Here is a 14402-nt window from a genome sequence, read left to right as displayed (position 1 = left end):
TATATATTTTGATATTATTATATTTTATTCTCGTTAAATTATTATCTATTAAAACGTAAAAAAAGTTAAGTAATTTTTATGATCAAATATTATATCTTTAACTTATACACATGGCTGTTTTGTAACATAAATTGTTTTAAATAAATTATTCATGTAATGGTATATGTTAAGTACAACTTGAAACTTTTGTAAGGGATATTTACAAAAGAATGACCTTTTAATAACTTGTAGATTAAATCAGGGCTCTTAAAGCATAAGTCGTAACTCCATACAAAGTCGTAGAAATTTGAGCAAAACTAAAATATTCCTGGACTCACATGAACCGAAAATTAATTCAAAAGCAGTTTAGCAACACTACATGCATAGAATGTATGTGCGCTTATGACAGTGAAAAGAAGATAGTACAGAGTCTGTGTATATAAGGTCACGAAAATATTTGCTCTAGTAAAAGGAATTGCTGAGTAGAAAAATTAGATAATAATTTTTAAAATTTTATAAATAAATGGTAAATGAATTTTTATATTAAGTTAACACGCGACGTGCTTTTAATTTATTATTTTAATAATATATCAAATAATATGAAACCGGTTAACGCATAATGTGTGTGTGCAAAACTATCGAATAGAAAATTTAATGTCAAATTAATAATACGATCAATTATGGATATAAAACGATCGGTAATAATGTACATGGATAGATTAATTAAATGAAGATAAAATTAATAATAATACTAATAATAACAACAGTGGCTTTTAAACTTACATCATTATAGTTTATAAAGGTGTTATATTTGTAAGATCCTTTTTGCTTTTTCGATAATCATGAAAATCGATAGCTAAATCAGTATCATCCATATCTTCGCCAAGTAGTCTGCCTTCAATTTCACTTCTTGTCCTTCCAAAAAGCCTGTGAATGAATGTATAAATAACTGATATCTTTTAAACTTCTTATTAATAGTTATGTTACAAAGCAGCTATTTCTTCGTTATTTTTCTATTTAAGATTTCTTTAATAAACAGCTTACCGATGGTTAGTCATTCAAAGAAACTTCTTACAATTACATAATATAATTGTTACAGAAAAGTCTTGATACAAAGTGTTTGTTATTTAATTTGCAACAGAATAAAATAGTACCATATTTATTTGGTAATTAAAATAAAAAAAGAAAATTGCAAGCGATTACATAATTCTCAGAAATAAAACATGACAATAACACTTTATTTGCTAAAAAGAATATCTAAAGAACAACTTCTACTCGACACCTATAAGTACTGTTCGCAGTCGAAGCGTTAAATATACACTATATAACGTTAATTAAAATTAAATAATATATTAATGCAGACAAACAATAGATTCAAAAAAATCCAATTGCAATGGCATTCTATTAGCTGAAATTTTAGAAATAGTATGGATAACTCTTTTGTTATTTTGAATGATTGGTTTACTAAAAGCATAATCACTACATAATGTTACGAGAGAGATATATATATGTATTATTATATATTATCTACAAATACTACGCATAATTTGAATATGATGTATCATGCAATTCGGAATGAACACACTTATTAGCACATGCCTGGTAAATGGATTTTTTTAAATCCATACTATTCTTTGTTTTCTTGTTATTTATTTTATATATATAGACAATTTACAGAAAATAATAACTTAAAAAATAAATAAACATATCAACTATCTGAATACAATGAATTATTTGATATATGTATATATATTTACAATATTTACAATAGACCAAGTGCAAAAAGACGAATACATGCATTATAAAAATAGATATAACTTTCTTCAAGTCATTAAATCATAGTATTTACATATCAGCGAACAATCAGTCTTATATCATAATTTTGATTATTGCAAAATATTATAATTAAAGTTATAATAATTTATCTTTATATGTATTTTTAAATGAAAGAAATTTTGTTCATAATTCACAGCCTGTATATATGTGTTGTTTTTCTTTTCTTTTTAGAAACAGTAAATTAGATATAAAATATATAGAAAATATGTCTATTAAAAAAGAAATAAAAATAGTTTATTACTATACAATCTAGTGAAAGGTACAAGAGTGACAACATTGTTTATACCCTGAATTATTAATAAGTTGATTACAATTGACTATAACATTTATATTATACTACTAGTTAAATATTAATTCAACGTAGACAAGTATAAAAAGTTAGTAAGAAGAATAAAAAGAAGATATAAATATAATAATTAGATACTAGAACCAACCAAAAAAATACATATGTCCGATTTGTTAGTAACTAAGTAACTTAAAAGCGATATTATTAACAAAAGAAAATAATCCAACTTCACCAGAAATGTTTCTAAGCCGTTGGGTTATTACGATTTTGCAAAAAGTCTGAATAGGGTATACTCGTTCGATCATACCTTGAGAGAGATGATGTTGTTCTATTTAGTACTGGCATTACTGATTCATCCAATCCACGATGAATAGATATTGTATCGAGATCAATCATTCTAGCTGTCGAGTGTGCCTGCATTGCTGCTAAGTATTCTGGTGTTTCTAATGACACTTTTGTAGGTTTTTTGTATCTAAGATAGAACAAATAATAAGAGAAAAAATTTTATTTATTAAAATTTTAATATAATACTATAATTTATGTAGATTTCATTTTTATATACTTACAATTTTAATAATAAAGAGCTTCCAACCACAGACACTGAACTAAGTGCCATCGCCGCGGATGACATCCATGGTAATAAAAAGAAACCAAATGGACTGAATATACCGGCAGCTATTGGAATTCCTAAAAGATTATATATGCTAGCAAATAAAAAGTTAAGTCTTATCCTGCGTACGGTTCTTCGAGATAAGTCCAGACACGCGATTACATCCAAAAGGTCATTCTAAAAAAGAAATAAGAAATATTAAACATAAATCTTTTATAAATGTTTCTCTCCAACTTACCCTCATTAATACGACATCTGCTGCTTCCACAGCAACATCAGTTCCCGAAGATATTGCGATTCCAATATCTGCTTGTGCAAGTGCCGGACTATCATTAACACCGTCTCCTACCATCGCAACCCTAAAGCCTTGATCTTGCAATCGTTGAATTTTCGCAACTTTATGCGACGGTAAAACCTCAGCAAAAACTCGGGTAATACCAACCTAGAATAACATATCGTATTATAAATATATACAATTATGTTATTAATTGTTTACTTATTTACCTGTCTAGCAATTGAAGCCGCTGTCTTTCTGTTATCTCCCGTTAAAAGGATTACTTGTAAGCCCATTTTCTTCAATGTATAAATAGCAAGATGTGCTTCGGGTTTAACTGTATCAGCGACGCTGATCATAGCAACTAAAATATTATTCATAGCAACTAAGACAGCAGTGTGACCAAGATCCTCTTCAGCCATCATTTGTGCTTCAACTTCTTGAGGTATATTAATGGCATTTCTCCTCATCCATTCTCTATTACCAATACAAATCTCATATGTCTCGTTCGAGACTATTTGATCACTATTACCTTCAGGAGTTAATAATAATTGCAGATCTAAGTTTTGTTTCTCTTGTGTGGCAACAACAAAAGGTACAATATCTATTGGCACATTATTCAGATTAAAAGTTCCAGAAGATACTTTTTTTGTTTGGTTCATATAGTTGATTATTTTTTCAGATTTCAGAGCATCGGATATTACTGTGTTAAAATGCGATACTTTCCATTTTAGACCACAGCCAGCAACCGTTTGAAAATTAGTACACTGTCCAGTAGATTCCGAACCCGTAGTTTCCTTCACGAAACGAACGATGGCTAAAAAACGATAAGGTAAAATTATACACCATTAAAAATGTCAAATATTAATAAAATCGTTAATAGTTTGATTATTACCTGATGCAATCGGGTGTTCACTATTGATTTCAGCCGTACCTATTGTAACTAGTAACTTTGTTATGGAACATATTTTTTCATCTACAAACAAAGCTATTTTAGTTACCATAGGTACACCGTGCGTCAATGTGCCAGTTTTATCAAATACAATGCATTTGACTTTATGCGCATTTTCTAAAGATTCAGCACCCTTTATCAAAATACCATTCAATGCACCAACACCAGTTCCAACCATGACGGCTGTTGGCGTAGCTAAACCTAACGCGCAAGGACAAGCTATCGCCAGTACAGACAGAGCACTTCGAAAAGCATATTGGAATATAATCTCTTCTCTTTTCGTATACTCTTTATGCATCTGATCATTGTGTGTCAGAGGTAATTTATCTACGCTGATGTATCCTACTATTATCCACGTAATTAATGTTATAACTGAGACAACTATAACGAGAGGTATAAAATAACCAGCTATTTTATCAGCCAAATGTTGAATCGGTGCCTTATTAGTTTGTGCTTCTTCAACCAATCGAACGATTTGTGCTAAAGTCGTGTGCTCTCCCGTATGAGTTGCAGTAATTAATAACGGTCCATTTTGATTAATCGAACCACCGATAACCATAGATCCTTTCTTTTTTGGCACTGGCATACTTTCACCCGTTATCAAACTTTCGTCGCAGGTTGATTGACCTGATAAGATTCTACCATCGACAGGTACTTTAGCACCTGGTACAACTTTTAATATATCACCACGTTGAACTAAATCAATATTTATTAAACGTTCCGACAATATTTCATTGTTTGGACCTAAAGTTACCAGAACTGCATCAGTTGCTTTTAAAGAAAGTAACTTGGAAAGAGCTTCTGATGTCTTTCCCTATAAAAAATATAATCATTCATAAAATAATACAACGATTAATATAATAATCGATGAACGATGAATAAAAAAAAAATGAATTTACCTTAGCAACGTATTCGAGCCATCTGCCTAAACTAATGAACACTAACAGCATTGGAGGAGTATCAAAGAAAGTTTGAGGACTTTTATTTTCTTGCATTATCATAGCTGCTGTAAGTACGGCGATAGAATAAAGATAGGATATTGTTGTAGTCATAGAAATAAGAACATCCATGTTGGTAGTGCCATGCTTTAAAGCTTTATAAGCTTGAACATAAAAATGCCATCCACCAAAGAACTAAAAAAATCCATTATTTTTTATTTAGAGCTATACACATTTGCAAATATTTGTTATTAAAAAATACGTGTTTTTTGTTACCTGAACTGGCGTAGAAAAAATGAAAAGTAATAAATTTTCCCAAGATAGACCAGGCAATATGCAACACATAGCTTCGTGCGATTTATTATCCACATACATTATTAACATGAAATAAGTCATTATTAACATGCTGGGTACTCCAAAGATCAGAGATATTAGAAAAGCTGATCGCCATTTTTTTATTTCCTCTCTAAGTAAATTTGTAAAAAATTATGAAAAAATAATATTTCATGTCCTGTGAATATGTATTTTAACAGGACAAAGATAAAAGTATAAAGAAATACTTACTTCTGATCTAAGTAATCTCTGTTCTCTTTATCTTTATTACTAAACAAAGTAGCAGTAAATCCTAATTTATTAATACTATCGACGATATCTCGAATTCCCATGATCTCGGCATCGTATTTAAATTTTCCACGTTGCGTCGCCAATGCGACGGATGCCGAGTGTATACCAGGTAACTTTTTTACAGTCGATTCTATTTTATTAACGCAGGAAGCACATGTCATCCCTGAGATCTAAAATAATAATTTAATATTATTATTATTTATATATATACACACGTGTTACTTGAATTCAAAATCTAAGTTTGTTTATTAAAAATTGATACCTAATGAACAAATCAGAATTCATAAATATAATAATAATAACTTACTTTTAATTCAACTTCCCCTTCGCCAGTTCCAGGTTCATCGATCACAGTTGCTTGAAATCCTAACTCAGTGATACTGGAAGCAATATCAATGGCTTTTATTTTATCCGGATCAAAGACTACTTCTGCTTTGGCAGCCATTAAAGCTACCAATATACTATGTACACCGTATATTTTTTTACAATGTTTCTCTATCGCAGAAACGCACGATGCACAAGTCATACCCTGTAACCAAACAATACATATCATTTATTTAAAAAATTAGAATTTCATCTATAACGAAATATTTACTTTTCGATGACTTTAATAGAATCAATCGCATACCGTTACATGTAGAAAACATTTGGTAGTACGTGCTATGGTATTAACATCACCGCTTCCATTTAATTTCATATTGATTTCCCCATTTGTTTTTTTACTTTCCATTGTCACGTTAACAGAATTATTTTCATTTTTGACGGAAGCATCGAAACCAGCCTCTTCAATAAACGTTGCTATTTGTTCAGGAGTTATATCCTCCATGATGTAAGAAACTTTAGCTTCCTTTTTCTCTAGACTAACATCTACTTCCTTCACGCCTGGTTTATCTGACAAAGCACCTAATAAAAAAGAAAAAAAAAATCAATGATATAATGTTAAATTATTGGCATCATTTGATGCAATAACAAAAAAGAAAAAGGAAATATTTACTTTTGATGGATTTAACGCAGGACATACACGTCATACCATTAACATGTATAAAACAAGTTGTAACTACTGACTTCTTATCATTTTTATTCTTATCATTGTCGTCGGATACTAGAAAGGCAGTAAACCCCATATCCTCAATAGCTTCCACCAATTCCATTGGTATTATTTCTTCAGTCTTATATTCAACGTTAGCAAGTTTTTCATTTAAATCTACTTTAATATTTACAACACCCGAACGACTTCCAATGGTCCCCTCGATATTTTTAACACAACTTTGACATCTCATACCGTCTACGTGGATTTTAATCGAGGAGGTTTCAAAGGATAATCCCGTTTCCTTCGAGCGTGGCACTCGTACCAAATTTGTTGTTCCTTCGTAAACGATATCATCATCATCGTCCCTGAACAAAAAATAAGAGATAAAAGAGATTATTTTTTTGTTTTCTTTTTTTTTTTTTAATCATATTTTATTTTATTTATTTTATTTATTTTATTTATTTAGATTTTTGTCAATTTTGATTTTTTTTCAAAATAATTTTATAAAAAAGTTATTTCGATTTAATTCGAAATGAAATTCTTCTTATCGTACATTTCGTTTTCAATAATAATGCATCGGAATGATTTAATTTCAAGATCGTTAATAATAATCGTATATTTAATATTTCACGAAAGAAAAAAAAAATAATTCAACATTTACACAAAATATAATTAAATGTTTGTTAATGTTTCATTCGATAGACTGTGTTCGAACGTGACGCGTCATTTTTGATGTAAAAAAAAAGTTTGTTTATAATTTTGCTCCCTTTCAAAATGATTTATAACGAAACAAAAAAAAAGGAAAAAGAAATAAAAACATTCGGTACTCGACGTAATCAATAGAGACTGATAAAATTTAATTAATTGTAAGATCGAAACTTCCTAGTTTGAAATTTTTTTCTTCTCGAGCAAGTTATATTACGTTGTTAACGGTTTAATCTAAAATTCCTCAATGATGGTGATCATTGTTCTTTTAGTATGTGTAATAAATACAGTTATCAGCATTTATTTATCGAAGATTTATTAAAAGAGGGAAGAAGTATAGGAAAAGAAAAAAAATATTGATCGTTTTATCTTTCCGGTTAGAAAAGATAACTGACTATGGAAAAAAGGAAGAATTCTAATCGAAAGATCATATAAGGAGACAATGTATGAAAGAGCGCAGGGGGAGAGGAGGTGGTTGTTGGTGGTTTGTAATGAAGAAGAAAAGAAAAAAGATTTCACAACCCTTACCAAAAATGATCAAAAGCGTCATAATTTTGATGCCCAAGGAGAGGCTTTTTATCTTCATCTTTTGTCATTACGACAATTTTCGAAATCCTTACCTCAAGATTCTTTTGACGCGTTTATTTAAAAAAAAAATATATATATATATATATTTTTCCTAATTTACAAAATCGTATAAAAAAAAGGAAAAACTACCGGAAAGGATGAATAATTTTCGAATAGGAAACAAAGTTCTCCCCGGTATATTTCGTCTAACTGTTATTTGCTCGGTGATTCTTATCAGTTGTTCTTATCCAATATCGTTAGAATCACGATAACATTGTATAAACGGTGTTTTAACAATTATGTATTGATATCATTTTATAGATTCCCCAGAACGAAAATGAGAACATATTATATATTATATTTTTATTTGACACAAAAATTGTTCCAAGTAATATAGCGAATTATACGTTGAAAAATACCAAGTGAGTATATTTAAATTGAAACAATAAATTTTATATATACATAATAGCGTTCAAACGAGTTTTAACAAAAATTCAAAATCTATTATCTCAATCGGTTGTAATTTTAATCGAACGAGGATATACGAAACGATACAGAAAATACGTAATTGTTTTCAATATTCGATAACGCGTTTTTTATCTTTTTCCTTTTTTTTATTCTTTAACTTTCTTCGATTAATTCATACAAATTTATTGAAATAAAATCGATCGATATTTTCCCCTCCTCGAAGAAGAAGAAGAAGAAAAAAACGACGACAACGACAAATATATAAATTTAATCGATGAAAATTTATTCATCCTTATTCACGTTGTTCGAACGTTTCACTTTTAATTTTAACGAAAAAAAAAAAAAGGAAAAAAAAATCATAGATATAAGAATTACGTGGAATATAACAAAGAACACGATTTAGGAAATATTTCGGAATATTGTTCGAAGATCTTAACCGCTTCTCGTGTATTATTATTATTTTCTGTGTCTTTTTTTTTCCTTACAACGAGTGGGATAAGGTAACCCACAAAAACACGCCGTATACTCGACTCGAATTGATATCACAGTACAACTGATAACTCGAGCTTTAATCGGATATCGACGTGCCTCATTTGTGCACGCGGTCTCTAGTTTTGCTCACGGCACTTTTCTTCTCTTCGATCAAAGTATAAGAACTAAAAAGTATCGTTTAACTTTAGTTTTTGACCATTTCAAACTTACATCAGATTCAATATATCGCGATTTGATTTAATTTTTTTTTCTTGGTAATTATCAATATTTTTAGAAAAGGTCTATTTTCAATATATTCTTGTATATTAGAGTTTTTATATTATTTTTTTATAATATATATTATTTATGCATATAAATAATTATAAAACGATGTAAAAAAGTAAGTAATATTTTTAGAGCTTTTCGTTGAATCTAAATTTGATTTTATTTTTTCATTAAGATTTAATTTTTATATTTATGTACGTTCTAGTAAATTATTGATAAACAATGTATTTGTATCGATAATTATAATATGATATAAAATAAATAATATACATATTATACTAACCCAAGTAATTTCACATTTTCAACGCGTTTCGGCGATCCCATTTTTAAAACCTTATGAAAAGCCACTGATTTTGTTCGGTGCACTAATGGTTCGGCAAATTTTTTAATCGCACTCATATCATTTTTCTTTTTTACTATCAATATAAAAAGAAAGAAATAAAGAGAGAGAGAGAGAGAGAGAGATAAAAAGAGAAATACAATAAATAAGAACAAAATAATATTTTCTATAATTGTTTTCTTCTTATAGTCAACAAATTATTTTCTAATCAAATATAACTTGTCTTGACAATTACTGACAATATTTTAATAAATTTCTTTTTTAAATTATAGAGAAAATTCGAAAAATTAATTATAGTTTTTACACTAAATCATTATCACCAAAATTTCGTTTCTGTTATCAAGTTAATTGTCAGTCATTCGAATCATTTTTGATAATCAAATTTTTTATTGATACTATCATTTAGTTTCTCCAATTAGAGAAAACAAATTCCATTAAAGAAAACCACACACGAGAGAGAGAGAGAGAGAGTTCACTTTTATCGTTTTAACTTTCCAACGTTAAAATTCTTTGAAAGATTTCCAAAAGATTAATAATACTGATTAATAATCGACGAGATGTCGTTGACACTTCATTTTCTTTTCGAAACATTTATCGAATCGGTAATCAAATAATTGCAATAATTTCCTTGTCTTATTTTAGTTTTCTGATTAAATAATTTTTGTCGATTCTTGAAAACGAAAATGATTATTACGAACACGTAATCTTAGGTATAAGACGAAGAATTTGAATTAATATAATCGATAAGATGACGTCAATTTATGCATCAGTTCTTATGCAGTTATTAAACCGGTAATTTATTATACCGGTTTTTTTCTTCTTTACATATTTTCCTTTTATTTTTTTATTTTAAATTCACAAACTGATATACAAAGTTTTCCCGAAGTAACTATGACGAAGAACTTGTAATCCTATCTCAAATTAAGGATTAAGTATAATTTATAATATGACATCAATTTTTACGTCATTTTTTGTTGTCCCGATCATAAAATTATTTATTGAACACCAGTAGTCGTCTCTCTTTCTTCACGTTTTTTTATTCTTTTAAATATCGAATATCTTCTACCAGATATTTCTTTAAAATGTTTTCTTTACTTTCTTTTTTTTTTTTTTGGTTTTATAAACACAAACGTAAACTTAAGGCACCAACGAAGAAATAATAAATGGATAATAAGCACTCGTGATAAAATGGTCGATAGATTTTATCCACGATTCTCAGGACAGAATTGTTGCTTTGTTTCGTAGAAAAAGAAAAAAAAATAAATAAATAAAAGTTGCTATTTTTAACGTGAACGTAAAAGAGAAAATAAACGGCATTTGTTTATCGATCGAGAACGGATATGAGAATGAGAATGATCTTTAATATACTTTCGGTTTAACGGTTTACATGAGAAAGATAGTGAAAGGCGTGTTCCAGTTCCAGTTACAGGACATGTCCTTTCTAATCCAGATATTTTCTTTTTTCTTCTTTACATATTTTTGTTTTTCTTTTCTTTTTTGACATTTTTAAAAGTATTATCCAGATGTTTTTCATTTTGCACATTTTTATTTTCTTTCTTTATTTTATTTTATTTTATTTTATATGAATGAAATAAAAATAAAGAATTTCACGTTCTTCGCAAACTACTAAGAAATAGGTTTATTACTTTTAAACGAAGCACATTTAATTGTTGATGATTTAAAAGCATTTCACGTGTACGCAAAACACGTGTACGCAAGAGAATTGTTTATCAGGGAATCACGATGACTGAAATGGAAAATTTGATTTATAATTAGAACACGGTCTTTTTAGATAATCTATGTGAACGAAAATTCACATTAGAACGTAATTTAAGAAAAAAACAATCGAAGGTCTTCTTAGAACAATTATTTATGATCTATGATCTATGATTTATCTCTCTTTCTCTCTTTTTTTCTCTCCTTTCGTTGCATTCATTGCATTGATTCATTCATTGCAATGTGACATTATTGTTCGAAAAGCATTGAGAATATTATGAAATTATTTGTAAAAAAGGAAATAACTTTGGTTTATTATGATTATTTTTTGGATTAAACGAAAGTTGCTATTTTGTCTATTAGAAACCTTGATTTATTATTTTATCCGGAGCATTGAACATTACAAAATTTTTAAAGGAAAGAAAAATAATATTTTTACTGTTTTAATGTGCACATTTTGAATATATTATAATACTATATAGAGTCAAACATAAATTGTTATTTTTGTTTAGTTATCACAACTTAGACAGCGTAATTATAAAAACAATGATAACATGCGGGTATTTCGAATATTGTTACTAACGTTGTACGAAGTTGTCAAGATAATAACGAATTAATAAATGCTGACCAAGTGTTCTTTTAAAATAACATTTAATTATTATACAAAATGCATATATGTTTGAGTCAATTAAATGGATCACAACTATTTAACTTGAGAGCGCAATTGCTTTATTCAATTAGAATGATCAAGTAATATGTTGCAATAATTTCGCACACGTATTTTCAAATAAAAATAAATATCAATAGATAATTATAAAATGTATCTTTGTATTTTTTAAATGATCAATTAATTAAAAATTATCGCTAGATCGAAGTTTCTCACCTGAATGATAGAATATTTTGAAGACGACTGTATTGCCACATCATTATTATTCAATTCAAGAATCGTCCTAAAAGTTTCACTTCTTACGTAAAACTAATTTTAAAATCAACTCTATCTAATCAACGAGATAACGCGCGAATTTTCAAACCATACCACAAATTATTACTTTATTTTCTCTTCTTTTGATTTGGTTTATATTGTTACTAATTTTTAAAAGTTGGTCACATAAATAAATACGAATGTATATCTCTAAACGTAAACGTTAAAAAACAAACAGTTTTTATCTTTTTTGAAGTTTGTGTATAAACTTTTTGATAAGAGCTCGAACAAGGTCTCAAAGCCAGTGTAATCTCAAATTCAACTAAAGGAAATAAGGAAGAATTCTTATTAATATGTTTGCATAAATAATGAAGTTATAATGAAACTTGAACGTGGAAGAGTGGATAGCACTGTTGTTAAAAAGTATGTTCTTCGAAAGTAAGATATTTATGAGACATGAATACGATCGATGGTATTCAGTTTTCAATTATTAACTTCTTTGTTTCTGATAAAGAAATTATCATTGTCTTTATACAAACTATTTTGTCTAATCCAATTGATGAATTTGTGATATGGTTTAAGCTTCGATTGATTTCACAATGCACCATTATCGCTACAAACAAGATCAACACAGAGTAAAGAAGACATTGAATGAATCATTCGTGACTGTTTGATAAAGGAAAATAATTAATTCATTTCTACGATAGTTTCAATGTTCGTTCGTGAAATAAAAATATAGTCTATATTTTCCGGTATAGGCTTTGTATACGACTGACAATTAACGCAAACCATTTTACATTATAATGAAAACTAAACTGTTAAAATATATTTCTTTAAAAGTAAATAAGTTATGCAATTATACGAATGCAATGATAACAGTTATGCTAGTACGTACAAGAGTAGTTTTTAGTTCTTTTTTGAAATAAGTAAAATGTTATAATCGAACAGAAAAATACTTACCGCTTATTTAACGGTTGAAGCTCTGACTTGGTTATTGATAATTCATCGCCTTGTCCTGTAAACACATTTTATTTCTTAGAATGATCAACAATAAGAGTTTTACATGTATATTCTTATTTTAAGCAGCGAGAAATGAATAATATTATTATTCTCTTATTAATTATGTGCATACCTGAAATATATTTCTCAGATTTTGTATTCTGAACAGTTCCGGTGTTATCAAACTCCACTATGTTTATTACCTCCATTCTCTTCTACAAAATGATCAAAACAAATGGAATATTAACTTTTAACACAAATGCACACGCTTCATTTCTTTTCCTCGCTAACCATTCAAAGTTAAATCACACTTGTTAGCATTCAGTTGGAACAATAAAACTACATTGACCAAAGATATGAACAAAGCATAGAAGCATATTGTAATCATTTTTAGATAAACGAAGGAAAAGATCTCATCAAATAAAAATAACTATTCTCACTTTTTACTAAATAAAAGTAGTAAATAAAAAAGTCCCAAACAATATAATAATACACACCGTTCACCATATGGATTTCTTCAAAGTCTCTCATGAAATCTCTCAACAAATGTTTAGATTCAATTTTTGAAATTGGATGCACACGCGTTTGTTGTATTAGTGATGAAAGCATAACTTTTTGAAAAAATGACAATAAAACATACTTTTTAATTAAAAAATAAAAATAAGATCTCTTTCAACGAAGACTAGAGATGGATCTTAAAATTTATTTATTGAATTTAATTTGCAACGTCTGCAATGACACGAATCGAGATGAAACAACAAAAATGTATTATTGTAAGTAAAAATTAGTACAAAAAGGAATGAAATTTCGCGCAAATCTAACGTATTGAAAGATCAAGAAAATAATTGAATGAACTGTCAAATGATACATGTGTTTAAAACTGTCTCCTTCCGATCTTTCGATTAAAGTTCATTTTAACAAGTGACACACAGTGTAACACGGTATAGACATTTGGATCGTCGCTAACACACCACTAGGAGATTCTGTATAATATATCGGGTGATACTAAGAAAATATGATCAATCATTCGAACTGCACTTAAATCGTACCTAAGAATCCAATCTGGTTTTTCAATCAGTGTTGGTATTAATGTATATATATAAATATACATAAGGTGTCCCAAACATCATTTCATTGAACAAAAAAATTCGAATTTTCTGTTTATTTCTAATTAATCTATAAATGCATATTGGAAGAACTTAATTTAAAGAATATTTTAACTTCAGTTTGATATCAAGGTTATATTTATTATAGAAACGTTCGACATTTTATATTAACTGATTCTTGTAACTCGATTGCAGAATCAACTAAAGAATCGATTTAAAAGATCGATCTTTTAACCTAAAAAATCGATCTTTTAAAATTTCGAAACGGAATCGAGCATCTATGATTTATTGGAA

General features: G+C 28.3%; 1 protein-coding gene across 3 annotated transcripts; it reads right to left on the bottom strand.

Annotated features, from left to right (window-relative positions):
- Positions 1-769: 769 nt before the first annotated feature.
- Positions 770-14265, bottom strand: LOC122519945 (copper-transporting ATPase 1). Of its 3 annotated transcripts, XM_043639774.1 has the most exons (16): positions 14052-14265; positions 13500-13613; positions 13136-13217; positions 12964-13018; positions 6494-6894; positions 6128-6402; positions 5807-6028; positions 5440-5669; positions 5152-5341; positions 4837-5070; positions 3881-4751; positions 3216-3802; positions 2950-3153; positions 2668-2888; positions 2409-2573; positions 770-906 (listed from the first exon to the last, which is right to left on the bottom strand). In XM_043639774.1, the coding sequence occupies exons 3-16, from the start codon at positions 13209-13211 to the stop codon at positions 774-776; spliced, it is 3864 nt and encodes a 1287-aa protein (XP_043495709.1). In that variant the 5' UTR covers positions 13212-13217; positions 13500-13613; positions 14052-14265; the 3' UTR covers positions 770-773. The 3 variants fall into 3 exon arrangements, with proteins under 3 accessions (XP_043495709.1, XP_043495708.1, XP_043495710.1); XM_043639773.1 differs by lacking the exon at positions 13500-13613; XM_043639775.1 differs by lacking the exons at positions 12964-13018; positions 13136-13217; positions 13500-13613; positions 14052-14265 and adding an exon at positions 9309-9439.
- Positions 14266-14402: the final 137 nt, after the last annotated feature.

Source organism: Polistes fuscatus, unplaced genomic scaffold, assembly GCF_010416935.1.
Source record: "Polistes fuscatus isolate 324 unplaced genomic scaffold, CU_Pfus_HIC Scaffold3, whole genome shotgun sequence".
In the NCBI taxonomy this organism is placed as follows: Eukaryota; Metazoa; Arthropoda; class Insecta; order Hymenoptera; family Vespidae; genus Polistes; species Polistes fuscatus.
This window is presented reverse-complemented; position numbering and strand designations above follow the sequence as displayed.

What these genes read in the sequence shown, in the direction of transcription:
- LOC122519945 (XM_043639774.1), bottom strand. Translation starts at nt 13,211, where the DNA reads ATGGAGGTAATAAACATAGTGGAGTTTGATAACACCGGAACTGTTCAG. An exon ending in CAGATGTCGTATTAATGAGG is followed by an intron (nt 2,889 to 2,949) that starts GTAAGTTGGAGA and finishes TTTCTTTTTTAG; the next exon opens with AATGACCTTTTGGATGTAAT. An exon ending in AGCTCTTTATTATTAAAATT is followed by an intron (nt 2,574 to 2,667) that starts GTAAGTATATAA and finishes GTTCTATCTTAG; the next exon opens with ATACAAAAAACCTACAAAAG.